Here is a 16583-nt window from a genome sequence, read left to right as displayed (position 1 = left end):
TGTGTGTCGCCCTGCCTCGGGAGACGGGTAAACACTTTTCTTTACAGCTCTCAAAACATTCTCAATACTTAATTGTTGCACATCAACTGGCTTGTATGGGATTGAAAATACCATCTTCAGCTCCAAGACCATGCAGCCCATGTCATATTTAGATTCATACGCAAGTTCCCCTGTCATTCAGAATTGCCTACTTAACCATGTCAATTGGATTTTTGTAGCTACTAAAATACACTTTCAAAACCCTTGCTTGTCAGGTTATTTCTCTCTGCCTCCAGCCCATTTAGGCTTTCCTACTCTCCAACCCACCCCTCAAAGCCCAACATGCCAGGCCACCCCTCCCCCTTCATGCCACGGTGATAACGAGGTGTCTGGACCTGCTAACTTGTAGGCCGTCACTCAGGATGAGACGCCACTCGAAGTGGGCAGCAGTTGGGAGAGGGTGCTGTCAGATTCCTGGTCTTTGCACTCCGTTCAGCCTTCCGCCTCGCTGCCCAACGGAGGTGGCTCCCGCCTGTGATAAAGCCTACTTCCCTTTGTTGACGCGGACACACCGCTATCCTTATCAAGTCTGGGTCGAAGCCAAATGAAAAAAATATAGGGGGGGATGGGGGGGGTAAGGGGGGGGGGAGAGCCACCTCCCTGAAATGAGTCTCTGCAGGTTGGGATGTCTGTGTCCAACCCATTATCGGTTTCCTCTTCACTTCATCGGACCCGACCGATGAAGTGAAGAGGAGATTGTTGTCTTTGCAACGTTACGACCGATGATTGTTTGAAAGTATGAGGTGCGAAGTGAACTCTGAAAGCACAAAATACACAATTGGTAAAGCCGTATTTTTGAAAGAACCACTTTTTCTAATGGGTAAAACCTTGTCTACTGAAGGGGATGTCTTTATCATTTCTGGCTCCAAATTGTTGACAGGGAAAGCAGAAACATGCATCTAGCTTGGCTCTGTACTCTAACCAAGTTTGAGAGCGATGCCCGAGGACCTTTGCTGAAAATGCGCATGTATGGGGGGCGGATAGGGACATGGATAACCTGCCCAGGGATAAATGTGACGACTACTTCTGGATAAGTTGCCTACGTCGTCGCATCTACTTGTGGATAACGTTGTCGCCATACTTTGAAGTAAACTTTGAAGCTTGGCTGCATACTCTGCCGTCACAGATTTACACATTAATAGTAGCTCTGCCACTGTTTTAGTCATTGTTTGACATCAAGTTGCTCAGTCTGTGATGCGTCCTCTAAATACCTGGCAATTCAATCAATTTCCCGGCACATTTGCAATGTAATGCAATGCAGATGTGCACACCGCCCCCTACCGAACAAGATGGGTAGCTCGGTCAGCAGGGAGCTGAAGAAGAGCGGCTACTGACTTCACTCTGCTCCGCCGCTCAGAATGCTTTTTCGTTCATTTTGCATTTCTGCAAATGCATTTGAATTTGAATTGTGGTCACAATTTTGCAGCTACGTTCTTAAAATGAAAATGCATTTCTGGAAATGCATTTTAATTTTCAAATTTTACATTTCAAATTGAATTTTGGTATCTATTTGCTGGGGCATGTTTTGAAAATTAAATCTCAAATGTCTATTTCTTTTTCATTTTAATTAAGTGAAAGATTGAGCACTCTTGAAGAAGAAAATTAAAATGCAAATAGGATGATTGATTACTAATTTCATTTATGAGTCAAATAATGCAGCCACATTCTTAAAATGCAAATGCATTTCTGGAAAGCATTTGCATTTGAATTTTGGTAACGCTTCCATAATAAACATTCAATGGTCTAGCGGCAGTTATCCTGGCAAAACATGTAGCCTAATGTTCTTTATGTATTATCAGGACATGGTCCAAGTAGCCATACACATTATAGGCTATACTTGATGTTACATGTTGATGTTCAGCCTATTCAATTTAACAACTTTCAGAAGGACAAGACAGGCAGTGGATAATATCTTAATATCTTTTTTTTTGTAGCCTATGCCACTTTCATTCTATCCTTTGGGTAGCCAAAACACTGCTTTTTTAAAGACTGAAAATAGATTAATATGTAGTCTACATGTTATTAACTTTGATATTTTTCCCATTTTTGATACAGCCTTACATTTTGTTTTGGAGGTGTAGCCTCTGACCCTACACCCCTAGGTTACTGTGTATTGAAGAGGTTTGTCCTTAGCCACTGATCAGTTAACAATTAAATATAATGATTATTTTATTACTTTTATACTGTTTGGAATACTCTGAATATAATAAAAAATGTTTGATCTATACCCTGCTATATCAAACTAATGAGAACATAACCCTTGGTCATGTCCAGGAGAGAAATATAGAGAATCTATGAATTATTTTGTTATGATTGATAAACAGACATTTTGCTGTTTGCTTATGCCTGCATAGCCATAAGTTAGTTATTTGTGAGGTGTGACTAGGTTATGCCTGTTCTGATGATGGCATAAACCATGTTAGATGGACCTGATGTTAGTTTCCTCCAGGAACACAATGACTCTTATTGAAGGACTTGTTGCTCTTGTTGGTTAGTTGTAACTGAATTTCTTGTACTCTTGTACTCGCTGTGAATTATATTATTGTGACTTGCTTTCCTACAGGTACACTCCTGCACTTTTTGAGGTTCATGTCACTTAATTGTAACTTGTTTGACTACATGCTCTTATGTTTCTTCCCATTGGCACTTATTTGCTTTTCACAATGTATGCTTTATATTTTGGCTACCCACAATGTTTTGGGGCTATCTCGTTGTTTATGATCATGACCTATGCACTTTTGTAAAACTCTCTCTTGGAAGTCGCTTTGGATAAAAGCGTCTGCTAAATGAATAAATGTAAATGTAATGTAGATTGTTGGCTCTATGTGCAATGTTTGGGTCTCCTCTCCCTTGTCTTCTGTTTCTGTGTCTTCTGTTGCAGGATGGCAGGCAGGTAGAGGAGCTGTGATTGCTGCCGGGTCACACCTGTGACCTGTGCCTTGGTCCTTAATAAGCTGTGCCCTAACAAGCTGGGTCTCTCCATTACTAGCAGGAACATCATCACTGTTTGCTTTTTAGTTTGTAATGATTCTCTACACTCTACACTTGCACTGATCCCAGATCGACTACTGATTTACATGACCCTCACATCCAACGGTTTCTTTGTAAGCACTTTTTATTGAATAAATACACTGTTATCCTCATTTCCGCGGCTTGTCACTTCTTAAAGTTCCTAAGTATCCATCTAATCTTCCTATGAACCCGGTTATGACTGCTTTAAACAATTACTGGTTGGCTACACACCTCATGCCAGGCTTATACAGATGTGTGTATTGGCATTTTGAAAGGTTTGAATTATTATATCCACATATCAATGTAGAGTTGTTAAATCCACTGCAACAATAGGACAAAGGAACACCAACTAAATGTGAATAGCCTACAAACAATGAGCATCCCAGGCGATTCTAGGTTTTAAAACTGGGTGCAAAAACATGCTCAAAATTATTACTAGATCTAAAAATTTATAATTACTCATTAGAGTACAACAAACCATGATAAAACATACAACTCTGCAGGGGCGTAGCCAGGACATTATTTCTGGGGGGGGGGGGGCCAGCTCTGGCCAGTCTTTTATTTGGGGTGGCACTTGATTGTCAAAAACTACTATTTTAAAACTCACACACTGCATCACTCAGAGCAGCAGTTTTCTAACGGTATCCAGTGGTTAGCTGCTTGTCTCCATTGAAGCGCTGTCAGAATGCAGGTACGTTGGTTTGCGTCTTGCGCTGTTGATGGGGGCGTGGCCCAACATGTTGCAAATATGGGGCTTGTAGCGTAAGTGACAAATGACAATATAAGACGACTTTATATAAAAAAAATACTAATGGATTTTTTCAGCTTTATACCGTTTCTGTTCAGGAGGGTTAAAAAAATATTGTGCTTATTAAAGTTATGTCTTATGAACTTAGAAGTGTGCTCAGGCTTAAACATTGGGTCTCACACTGAGTGTGGGAAGCAGGCTGTTCTTTGTGTCTCTATCTCTTCATTTTCAGAAACAACCTTGAAACTGGGTGGAGATGGCACCCGAGCCGGTGGGACGCACTTGGTCAAGAACAACTCCCTGACGCACGAGAGAACAAGCTCAACCCTTTTTTGATACTTGTGTTTTCAATTGCATTGTATATTATATGCTGGGGCAGGGAAAGATAGCCAGTTGGACTTCGTGAACCAGCCCAAACTCTGTTGCGGGTAGGGAAACGTAGACAACCCCAGAGCTCTGTACTTGTTGATTTCCAACTGCTGCATTAAAGCTGATATTATCGGACCTCTGCGACTCCAGACCACTCTTTCTAGAACACAGATTTGTGTCATTGAATACCATCATTACATATTGGAATAGACACAAAGACTTTCAATCCTTCACAGGGTGGCCATTCTCTGACCAATGGTGGCCGTGGCCCCCCCTGGCCACCACGTGGCTACGCCCTTACAACTCTGACAATGTGTTCTAAAAACATTTCTTCGTTTTTTTACATTAATGTGAAAATGTTTTCATCCCAACAGTAGGGGGTGCAAAGCACTCCCTGCACCTGCGGTAAAATCCTCTATGTTACAGGCTGTGCACATTTGGCTACTAAAGTTCTCAATAAAGACATTTTAACATATGAAACATGTAGCCTAATGCACCACTTGATTTCACTCAATAAGGTTTGAAAAAACAAGTCAGCGACGGCGGCAACGTAGCTACTTAGTAGGTGTGTTGTTTGGCGATGACGTGTGTCTCACACGGCTTAGTGGCGACGTACTTATCTCAGACGTACTTAGTAGGCGTAAGGTTTTTTTTATACTTTCGAACATGCGTCGCCGCGACGTCGCCGCCGGTAGACGTTCCTTACATGCAGTCGCCGTCAAGTCGCCGCCAGTCTCTGGTTTGCAGTCCCATTAGTCCCATTCAAAAATCCACACGGTCAGGCGGCGACGTATGGTTAGGCTGCTCCTTCTCCTGGTAAGCCTAGGAATGTCCCTTTCCGCCCCCCATAATGGGGTACGTTTGCAGAACAGGATGCACTGCAGTGCCGTCATTCAAACCATGCTCGCCTTCACCCACAGCAGAGTTAACGTTGGTACAGAGAGAGACAGGGAAGTGCTTCCACTAGGACCAGCACGCTCTGCCTGCTCTGGAGTATGAGTTTAATATCCTTAGTCGCAGAGGCAGTAGTAGATGGTTTGAGGATCAGAAATCGATGCATGATAAAAGGTGTTTCCCTTTTATCATGCATCCCCCCCCCTTCTCATCCAGGTGTAGCTGCAGGCAGTCATACATGCATACTGTACATGCAGATCAGTCCTACAATCACAGCCTGTGGTCTGAGGAGAGGGTCCGGCAATGGTTAATTTAAAAAACTATTATTTTAATTTCAATATTAAGTATTCAATGCATTTGAAATGCATGAGAAACATCCCACGGGCCCAAACAAACAAAGGCCATTGGTTAGATTTGTCTTAGATCCAACGTACTTAAAGGACTGTTACTACAAGTCTCTACTGAAGTAAAAAAAAAAGTTGACTCACGTAAGTCTACAGTACTGAATAAAACGTACATTAAAATGGGAACCATTTTTTTGCTTCAAATTATATAAATATTTGTTTGCATGGAGGCTGTTTATTGTACGACGTCCATCTACTTTTCCGCTCTTTCTGAACATGGGATGTAGATACCACACTTGTTTACTTTCTTTAGCAGTCGTGCTAACTCGTTAGCTATTTACTGTAGAGCTGTGCGCCAATACTAGTTACGTATTGCTTATACAAGTTTTATTTATAGATAAACATGACATTTATTTATCCAAGTAGATAAAAGCAATATACAGTTGTCTTTATTTCCTATCAATATACCATTTACTAGGTAATATATCCAGAGAGCGAGCTAGCGATTGTGGCTTTTCTCTCTTCGTCTGGGGAGCTACGGCTAACTGAGCTGTGCGAGGAGAAATTGGGATAAGGTAACACTTAATAACTCAAATATTCCTTTTTCAAGTACTTCTCTAGTAATAATTATTTTTCTTGATTTAATCAAATGAATGGTTAACAAAAACGTACGTAACTGTAATAGTTACAAAACAAACAAGTTTTGAGTCTGAGCTAGCTCTAGTCTAATTAGCTACGCCAGCTAGCTAACTAGTTGCTTTGGGTTTCTGACAGGAGCAGAAAATCCTGAATTTGTAGCTAACAAGCTAACATTAGCTAACAATAGGTTAGCTAATGTTAGCTAGCATGTCAGTGGAACTTGTCTGAAAGCTTACCTTTTTACCCTGTTTCCTCTTTATTCATTTTAGGTTCTAAATTACTTTATCATTACAATTATGCAGTCAGAAACTAGTTACTAGCCTTTAACTCTGTGCAATAACCAAGCATAGGATATTACATTTAGTCAAAATAACTGATAATAAATTCACTTAGAATTCAGTTATGAGTAATGCGATAAAAAACATTTTTTAGAATTTAAATGAAGAAAACCATGTTATATTAATCCACAGTGTTGACCTGACTATGTTATTTTCCCTGCAGACTGCTCTGTGCCAGCATTGAATAGCCCCGTGACAAAAACCCAATGTCGTTCTCACCCTAGTGTAATCCAGACATCGAGTTTATCAAGTGGGCATTTCCGGCTTTTTAGACTCTTTCGGGAAATTGAGCCGTAAATCCTTTAACCTGTCGCAGTTGCGCGAGCAGGATGTCTCTCACCAACACTCCCACCAGCAACGACGCGTGCCTCAGCATCGTGCACAGCCTCATGTGCCATCGGCAGGGCGGGGAGAGCGAGACCTTCGCCAAGCGCGCCATTGAGAGCCTGGTGAAGAAACTGAAAGAGAAGAAGGATGAGCTGGACTCGCTAATCACTGCCATCACCACCAACGGAGCGCACCCCAGCAAGTGTGTGACCATTCAGCGAACCCTGGACGGACGTCTGCAGGTATAGCTCACTGCTTGTGTTGGAGATCTTAGAAACATCCAGCTGGTTAGTATGATACAACTTCTAACACATCTGCCTCCCCAAACTGAGGGGCCACTTGTCTTTGGCCAGACGACCAGCGCCTTAACAACTGCTGTTGATTTGTTGTTCACAGGTCGCGGGGCGCAAGGGGTTTCCCCATGTGGTGTACGCACGACTGTGGCGGTGGCCAGATCTTCACAAGAACGAGCTGAAGCATGTGAAATACTGCCAGTTTGCATTTGATCTCAAATGTGACAATGTGTGTGTCAACCCCTACCACTACGAGAGGGTTGTGTCACCAGGCATCGGTGAGTCGGAACTGGCGTTTAGCTGAACAGTGTCGGGTGTGTTTCTAGCGTAAACAAAAACATGAATCTGTTTGTTTATGGTTTCAGATCTGTCAGGACTGACCCTTTCAAGCTCAGGTACGGTAGGCACTGCATCATTCCCACACACACTCGACAAGCTTAATAGGAGGCCATAGTTCAGTGGTTAGAGGACCTGGCCTAGGTGCAGTTCCATGGGCGTATGTAAAGCCCTCTGTGTCACAGCCAGTTAAAAAGGGCTATAGGACTGCAGATTGAGATTGCAGGTTGAAATCCCCCCTGTAGGCTACTGTAGTGTTCAAATGGGATCAAATGTAGGGATCAAATGAATGACTGTGAATCTGCTGAATGAAGACTTTCCTCTCGCCTCCCACCTTTTCTCGTCTCCCAGGCAACTTCACAGTCAAAGACGAGTTCGATTACGACAACCAGCAGCCTCACACCAGCTCTGAAGTCCACCTCCCCACCGTCCAGCACCCCCCCTCCAGACCTCCAGGTTCCCAGGAGGCCTTCGGCAGTCCAACCCTGCGCCCCCCAGACGAGGGCAGCGGTTCGGCCTCCACCTCGGCCTTCTCCAGCATCACTGCAGCTGGATCTTCAAGTGAGGTTCTCTCGCTCTCTCTTTCGCTCTCTCTCTCTCTCTCTCTCTCTCTCTCTCTCTCTCTCTCTCTCTCTCTCTCTCTCTCTCTCTCTCTCTCTCTCTCTCTCTCTCTTCCCCCCCCCCCTCTAGCTGGTTCTGTTCCCAAGGATGGGATCTATAGCCCTACTGTTCGTGCATGTCCTTGTCAGTGTGCAAGCGAGAAAGTTCTAAACACACAAAATGGGTTTCTGACTAACCACTAGGGTCGTAAAAAATCGCATTGTGACCCCAAGAACCGATTGGAATCGAATTGTGAGGTACCAAAAGATTCCCACCCCTACTAACCACCCGTTGTCGCTCCCTGCAAAGACATACAAGCAGGGCTATTCACAGCCCACAGAGGGTGCTTATCAGTTGTGCACGGCTGTCAAACCTGTTTCATGTTGCTCAGCCACAGTAAAGCCGCCTAGCTGTTATATGTCCTTCAACTGCCAGCTGTAAAGACCACCCGTCTGTTGGCTGCTCCCAAACAAAGCTGTGATTCACTGAGGCTTTTGTCTGCAGGTTCTGCCCCCGACTGGACGCGGAGCGGGAGCTTCCCACCCACGGTGTCTCACCACCAGAACGGTCATCTGCAGCACCACCCTCCCATGCCTCACACAGGGCACTACTGTGAGTGGCCCCCCGCTACGCCTTGCAGGGCAGCGCTAGAGCTACGCTCGTCATTTATCTCTGTGGAACGTCCTGGAAATGGGGGGGGGGGGGGGGTGAGGGGGGAATTGATCCTCACTGAAGGGGTCCAAAGGTTGGAGACTACTTTTGTATTTTCGTTGCATTTGTTTATAGTGTAATACACTTCAGCATAACAATTTCAGTGGAAAGTTACGTGAAAAACACCCTTGTATTTAATAAGTCCTCCTTTTTTGGGGGCTGGAATGACAGTGAACATGGACATGGACTGTGCAAAACCTGCTGACCTTGGGCTTGGCTTTCTCAGTCTTCAGTTCCCCCATTAGATGTTGGTCTCAAACGTTTGGACTACTGGAGTAATGGCGCAATGTCATATGACTGCATCGATCAGTTATCAGAATAGTATTAAAGGAAAAATATGTTCATGACCTCCTGCTCTGAAATAGCCATAGTGCTAATGATTTGTTTCCATATCAATGTGTTTTTTTGGGGGGGATTAAACAACCCACGCTTCAAGTAAACATCGCAGTGCTCTGATTGAACACGGATTAATTAGTCCCACTGTTTTCTCTCTGTAGGGCCTGTAGCGAATGAGATTGCATTCCAGCCTCCCATATCCAATCACCCAGGTGAGTGGGCCTAACTGAAAGTGGGATGTGAGTCCCTCTTGGTCTGTAAGAGCGTGTGCGTTTGTCTGTGTCAGTTGAAGGTGTCAGGGGTGCTTAAGAAAAGTAGTTAGTTGACTCGGAGTTGATGGAAACTCTGTGTAGGTGAGATATGAAAGAATTAAGTATATATAGCTGGTTGGTGTTTTGTGTTCTCTCCCGGGGTGTCTGTTAGAAAACAACTCTTAGACACGGCTTTCTTTTGTTGATTTATTACCCGGTAAATAACAGAGTTTTCAGTTTCTTACATGTATGTATGTATGTATGTATGGAGTGTTTTTTTAATCATGAACGCACCAATCCGCTACATTAAAGATTGCTTACTGCGAGCATAACAAAGAAAACTTAGTGCGGTTATTACAGTAGAAGACCAACCGTCATTTCTGATAACTGTTACTGGGTTCCCTGTCTCTGGGGGTCTGTTCCCTGCCTCTGGGGGTCTGTTCCCTGTGTCTGGGGGTCTGTTCCCTGTGTCTGGGGTCTGTTCCCTGCCTCTGGGGGTCAAACTCCCAGAAAAACTCACTAGAGGAAAGAAAATGGAAGAAACCTTGGGAGGAGCAATTCAGTGAGGGATCCCCTCCTCCAGAGACGGTTGGTGAAAGAGAGGTGCAGAAAACAGGCTTAACATAGTCATACATCAGGAAAGTGTCAATGGGTGTTGAAACACCAAAATCCAGTGTTCAACTTGGGTCAGTTGGTAAATGTCAGTATAAGCAGAGGTAGCCACAGGACTGGGGACTGTGATCGGCGCAACATCACAGGCCGGGTTCACAGCAGATGAAGGGGTTGGAACGAACCTCCGTAGATGAAAAATACTATTATTATCATTATAATTATTATTATTAGGTGATGTGATCCTGTGGTTGCTGCTTCTCTAGCTCCTGAGTACTGGTGCTCTATCGCCTACTTCGAGATGGACGTGCAGGTGGGAGAGACGTTTAAAGTTCCCTCCAGCTGCCCCGTGGTGACGGTGGACGGCTACGTGGACCCCTCAGGGGGAGCCCGCTTCTGCCTGGGCCAGCTCAGCAACGTGCACCGGACTGAGAACATCGAGAGAGCCAGGTACGGAGCCACGGCCATCCCCAGCCTCACCCATCCCCCTCCCCACCCATCCCCCGCCTCACCCATCCCCCTCCCCACCCATCCCCCGCCTCACCCATCCCCCTCCCCACCCATCCCCCGCCTCACCCATCCCCCTCCCCACCCATCCCCCTCCCCACCCATCCCCCGCCTCACCCATCCCCCTCCTCACCCATCCCCCGCCTCACCCATCCCCCTCCCCACCCATCCCCCGCCGTGCTACGCTTGTTGGTCAGCTGCTCGCTTTTTCTCCGAAACGGCGCGCGTTGAAAGTACGGCGGAGGGTTTAGGATGAGGGGTGCGGATGGTCTAGGATGAGGGGTGCGGAGGGTTTAGGATGAGGGGTGCGGAGGGTCTAGGATGAGGGGTGCGGAGGGTCTAGGATGAGGGGTGCGGAGGGTCTAGGATGAGGGGTGCGGAGGGTCTAGGATGAGGGGTGCGGAGGGTTTAGGATGAGGGGTGCGGAGGGTTTAGGATGAGGGGTGCGGAGGGTCTAGGATCTCGTACCGGTTCTGTGTTTGCAGCAGAAGCAATCAACCTTTCCCCTCGCAGGCTCCACATCGGGAAGGGCGTGCAGCTGGAGTGCAAGGGGGAGGGGCACGTGTGGGTGCGTTGCCTTAGCGACCACGCCGTCTTCGTGCAGAGCTACTACCTGGACAGGGAGGCAGGCCGCGCCCCCGGAGACGCAGTGCACAAGATCTACCCCTCAGCCGACATCAAGGTAGGAGGGGACGGGGGACGGGGGGGAACGCAAGATCTATTCTATGCCAAGGTGGGGGGGGGGAGGGGGGAAGGGAGCATAAGATCTGGGAGCATAACATCTACACTTCTGCCTATATCAGTGCAACATTTACATTTAGTCATTTAGCAGACGCTCTTATCCAGAGCGACTTACAGTAAGTACAGGGACATTGCCCCCGAGGCAAGTAGGGTGAAGTGCCTTGCCCACAACGTCATTTTGCACGGCCGGGAATCGAACCGGCAACCTTCTGATTAATAGCCCGATTCCCTAACCGCTCAGTCACCTGATTCCTTACCGTCATTAACATTACCATCAATATTACATGGCACCGTGTGTACAGTGCAACAAAAATCATATTTTTGCGCTCATATCCTAAGCGCTTTATCTCAAGTCATATTTTATAATACAGTATTACCAGTGCCCTCCCCAAATTGACAACTTATTTATTATAGTTATTTTGATTATTTCTCATAGGTTTAGATGGTCTCGGCTAGGAAAAGTGAAAAATTAGCAGGATCAAAGACTTCCAATGTTCCTGTACTTGTTACATATTCAAATAAATGTGAAACTTCCCATACATCTACGATCATGGCTGTGCCTCAGTTTGCCTGCCTGCCTCGCCGTACCCCCCTTGCCTCACCTAACCACACTCTCCTCCCTGGCGCAGGTGTTTGACCTGAGGCAGTGTCACCGGCAGATGCAGCAGCAGGCGGCCACGGCGCAGGCCGCGGCGGCCGCCCAGGCTGCGGCGGTGGTCGGTAACATCCCCGGGCCTGTGGGGGGCATTGCCCCCGCCATCAGTGAGTACTCCCTTACCCTCCACCAGTCATGTTCCATGATATTTTACCTCACATCTGCCGTTGAGTGCGCTGAACGCTGAGTTGCATCCGCCCTCGGGTTCACTAAGCCAATGCTTTCTTTTGAGGACATTTCCAAATATGTCAAAGGTACAGGAGAAAGTCAAGGGTCTGAAGCGCCAGTTGTATTTGGTTAGAGATAAATCATGGGTGTACTTAAGAGCTATGACTCATCTATCCTCTTTCTATAGTAGGTCTGCCTCCTACGCCACCTCATGACAGGTGCCTTTTCTGTTCTTGTGACCGTCACCTCCCAGGAAGGTGGTGCTGGAAGGGTTTTTATGTTTCTGCAACTGCTCTTCCGTAGGGGGCGCCTCCCTCCACAAAGATACACCCCCTCCTCCCCACCGCTCTCATTTTCTTCTTCTCTGAAAATCTTCTCTGAGACCTGGAGAAGAGCCTGTGAGACAACTGGAAGCGCTGATGTCGTTTCATCCTCGTCACACCTGGTCTCCTCCCAGCAGGTCCTCAGCTTTGGGGCTCAGGGGTGCTCCTGGTGACCCCTCCATGACTCCTGCTTCACAGACCCTCAGATCTCCTTCCTCCCCCCCATCTGAACCTGGTCTCTGAACTGGAGATTTGTCTCTGTGTGAACTCGCCTTTATGAAGAAGGCTCAGACAACCTGTTTGTCTTCCAATACCTTCAGCAGGACTTTTATGACATCCTACTATAAAGGCAGGAATCTGTGTCTTTCTGTGGCTTGATTATCGAGAACCGGGCACTGAATGATGCATTGCCTCCTCAGAACTAGGCCTACACTGGTCCTCCCCTCCCCCCTTTTGGGAAGATATTTCTTCCCTTCATGCAAATACTTTGGCTACATTCACGTCTCACTAAATCAGCAGATGTTCCTATCCAAAGCGGATAGTGAAATAGTGAATGTAGTAAGCATAATAGAAAACTAAGGATCTCAAGTTGACTGTTCCAACAGTGTTTTGGTGGCAAGGAACAGGAAAAAAAAATATTCAGGCACTGCAACAAAAACGCAATCCCAAGTTTCTCAGCTCTTGCTGTGATGAAGGGTCGTCTTGACTGCAGCTCGGTCACATTGCTTGTCTTACAGGGATTGGTTCTGACAAAGTGTTTGTGTCGACAAAGTGCTCTCTCTGTGGGTTTGCTCTCTTCAGGAAATCACTTGTAGACAAAAAGTTAAATGCTGTGTACATGCTGTGTGCTGAGTCATACTCGAAGACTTGATGTGGTAGAGTCAACCCAAAAAAAATCTAGTTAAAAAAATAAAAAGATTCCATGGTGGATGTTGCCACGGCAATGGCGTCTGGAGTCGTCCACGGGAGTTCCGTTCCCTTAATAGAACTGTGGAGACGGGGGACTAGAAGCTGCTGTATTAAATCAGACAATTGGACATTTTATATATATATTTTTTCTCTATAAGCAATTATGTTCCTGTGAGGTGGAGCTGGGGGCCTGCTCTCCTCTGCCGAGGTCCCAGACGTTCAGGGCTGGCCTGTAACGCGAAACAAACCACCTCATCGTCCCCTACCCTTTAGAGCAGGGCTCTTCAACCCTGATCCTCAGGGCCCACTGTCCTGCATGTTCTAGATGTTTCCCAGCTCCAATACACCTAAATAAATGGTCATTATCAGGCTTATACAAAGCTTTATAATGACTCGTTCAATACGAGATTTACTAACTCACTAAGGCCTTATTACCTGTTTTTAAATAACGCTTAGTTCCATCACCTGTACCTAAAGTATTAACACAAGTTGTCCCCCCAGGCCTGTCTGCAGCGGCGGGGATAGGAGTGGATGACCTGCGCAGGCTGTGCATCCTGAGGATGAGCTTTGTGAAGGGCTGGGGGCCGGACTACCCCCGGCAGAGCATCAAGGAGACGCCCTGCTGGATCGAGATCCACCTCCACCGGGCCCTGCAGCTGCTGGACGAGGTGCTCCACACCATGCCCATCGCCGACCCCCAGCCCCTGGACTAGCCTGACCCCTGGGCCCCTGGACTAGCCTGACCCCCGGACCCCTGGACTAGCCTGACCCCTGGGCCCCTGGACTAGCCTGACCCCTGGGCATTGGACTAGCCTGACCCCTGAACTAGCTTGACAAGCCTACCCTACCCTGAAACCATGGACCCAGCCTCTACCCTACCCTGAAACCGTGGACCCAGCATCTACCCTACCCTGAAACCGTGGACCCAGCCTCTACCCTACCCTGAAACCGTGGACCCAGCCTCTACCCTACCCTGAAACCGTGGACCCAGCCTCTACCCTACCCTGAAACTATGGACCCAGCTTCTACCCTACCCTGAAACCGTGGACCCAGCCTCTACCCTACCCTGAAACTATGGACCCAGCTTCTACCCTACCCTGAAACCGTGGACCCAGCCTCTACCCTACCCTGAAACCATGGACCCAGCCTCTACCCTACCCTGAAACCATGGACCCAGCCTCCACCCTACCCTGAAACCATGGACCCAGCCTCTACCCTACCCTACCCTGAAACCATGGACCCACCACTGCTGAGCGTCAGAAGAGGAAGAGAGGGTTTTACCCCAGCTCACCACAGTGTCACACACTCCCTATAGCGTCCAATCAAGATTCATCAAGGATTGGCGGTTTGTGAATTTTACGATGGTCGACCTTGAGTTGTTTTTAAGGGGTTTTAGGTCTGTGGCGACCGTGGATTACTGTGTTCAAAAGGGTTTTCGAGACGATGTACAGCTATTGTTGGGGTTATGAGCTGGGTGCACTCTGGTGATTCTGTCATTCACTGGATGCCTACTGATCTAACCTTGACTAGCCTTCCCTAATGAACTCCATCACCCACAACCTCCAACCATTTTCCTACCACCTACATTAATGGTCAAGACATCCCTGAGTAATGAATTGAAAGGTTTTGAAAAATGGCTACCACCACTAGGATATTTTTTTGATTATAATTGTTTTGATTAGATGTTAGCTTTAAAGTAGCATTTTATTGTTTTATTTTTATTGTTTAAAGTGGGTAATTTTGTTGATTTTGGAAGTGATTTTGTCACAATTTCAGTCGATTTTGTAACACAAAAGGATTTTAGTATCCAAATAGCATAATTACATCATGTCATCTCTTTTAATCTTCCTAGTAATCATTTGTGTATGAACTTTATGATATTCTACATATTCAGGAACCAGTGAGAGCAGAGGAACTGTGAGGTAGGATTTGTAAGGTGGTGTACTGACACCAGGTTTAAGGATACATATTATAAGATCAGGTTAGTATTATAAAGACTGAATGCTTCGTAGCTGGTTGATATCAATAAATCCAAACATACTTTTGGCGTTTGGCTCTGTGTTGACAGTTCTCAAATAATGACTATTTTGTACTTTTTACTGTATTTCCAATGACTAACCCTAAAAAACTATTCTTCTAAAAAGAATATCTACTTAAAAATGTAGGAAAACTTGTGCTTGGCCATGCTTGTACAAGCTTGTCTGCTATACCTCATTCAACTACTACCCACAAGTTATTAAAATAAAGTCAGAATACTGTTTGCCAACACGCCATGTTTTCTTTTAAAATGATCTCCTTGTTGTCTCAAAGATAACTGTGACGAACATGCCTATAGTGGCAGTCTAATGACAAAACAACTGGCAAGACTTTTCAACAAGGAAAAAGTTTATTAATGTAAAGACAAGCCACAAATCTTAAGAAAACCACACTAATAAGCTAGCCTGAGCTCAAGTCTGAAATATTCAGAAAACCAAACTACATGTGTCTTTTAATATTTCCTATATTTTCATCATTACGACACACTAAATGTTATTATATACCTTTATAAATATAAAAGTTCCCCAGTGTTCCTCATTGTTTTATGTAAAATACACGATACAAATCACCCTACACGTATTGGTTTGCTCTTGCCGATTTTAGAAGATATATACTAAGAGGTAACTTGAAACAACACACAAAAGAAAGTCACATGAGATATATGTGTATATATATATATATATATATAGATATATATATATAAATACAATACATTATCCAAAAAGAGATCAGATGCCGACATATCTGAGTGAATAAAATGCATTCAAACGGAACAAATAGTTAAGACACTGTAAATAAATATTCTTCCTTCCCATGTGGACTTATTTACATAACGTCTGAGGTGAACTCTTACCACCTCCAGGTGATTCCTCCACAGCCGAATGCTTGTGCTTGCTACAGCTGACTCCTGCTAGTCTGTCAAATGGCACTTAAAAAATATCGAAAATCTAATAGTCAAAAACCGAACTGAACAAAGCAGTCAGTAAGCACCCTAACGATAATTATACAGTGACTGTAATAAACAATGATAGTGCAGTGAGGGGATATCCTAATCCAGCGTGTTTTTAAATATTCCTGTTGTGATTAGTGATAAAATTATTCTATAAAAGAAGTCCAACCGTGGATATGTGGTCCACTGTCCACTAGTCCCTTCCAGTGTTTGTTGGACAGTTTGAATGAAAAGCTGAGGCTAAACGTGTGTGTGAGTCATTTCCAGATCTTTGTATGCCTATATGAGGACACGTGATTAGCTCATGCAGTTCAGGTTGTGTGTGTGTCTACGAGGGGATTCCTTGGACAGCTGTCTCCATCTCAGTGATGAGGATCTGGGGAAGGGACCAGTGCCTGTGCGCCCCCAGGTCCAGTTCCCCCAGGACCCGGTGCTTCCTGCTCGAGTG

General features: G+C 45.6%; 1 protein-coding gene across 1 annotated transcript; it reads left to right on the top strand.

Annotated features, from left to right (window-relative positions):
* Positions 1 to 5702: 5702 nt before the first annotated feature.
* smad4a (SMAD family member 4a) lies at positions 5703 to 15196 on the top strand. Its single transcript, XM_062477696.1, has 11 exons — positions 5703 to 5981; positions 6547 to 6952; positions 7107 to 7281; positions 7369 to 7398; positions 7691 to 7900; positions 8444 to 8551; positions 9148 to 9198; positions 10113 to 10296; positions 10867 to 11035; positions 11724 to 11856; positions 13651 to 15196. Exons 2-11 carry the CDS (start codon positions 6713 to 6715, stop codon positions 13860 to 13862), a joined length of 1512 nt encoding a protein of 503 aa, XP_062333680.1. The 5' UTR covers positions 5703 to 5981; positions 6547 to 6712; the 3' UTR covers positions 13863 to 15196.
* Positions 15197 to 16583: the final 1387 nt, after the last annotated feature.

The sequence above is a fragment of the Osmerus eperlanus genome, chromosome 14 (genome assembly GCF_963692335.1).
Source record: "Osmerus eperlanus chromosome 14, fOsmEpe2.1, whole genome shotgun sequence".
In the NCBI taxonomy this organism is placed as follows: Eukaryota; Metazoa; Chordata; class Actinopteri; order Osmeriformes; family Osmeridae; genus Osmerus; species Osmerus eperlanus.
The sequence above is the reverse complement of the archived record's forward strand: the minus strand, read 5'-3'. Positions and strand labels throughout refer to the sequence as shown.

Bases quoted from the DNA above. Each gene is read 5' to 3' on its own strand.
- smad4a (XM_062477696.1), top strand. From the start codon at position 6,713: ATGTCTCTCACCAACACTCCCACCAGCAACGACGCGTGCCTCAGCATC. The intron at 7,399-7,690 runs GTACGGTAGGCA...CTCGTCTCCCAG, and splicing joins ACTGACCCTTTCAAGCTCAG to GCAACTTCACAGTCAAAGAC. The intron at 8,552-9,147 runs GTGAGTGGCCCC...TTCTCTCTGTAG, and splicing joins GCCTCACACAGGGCACTACT to GGCCTGTAGCGAATGAGATT.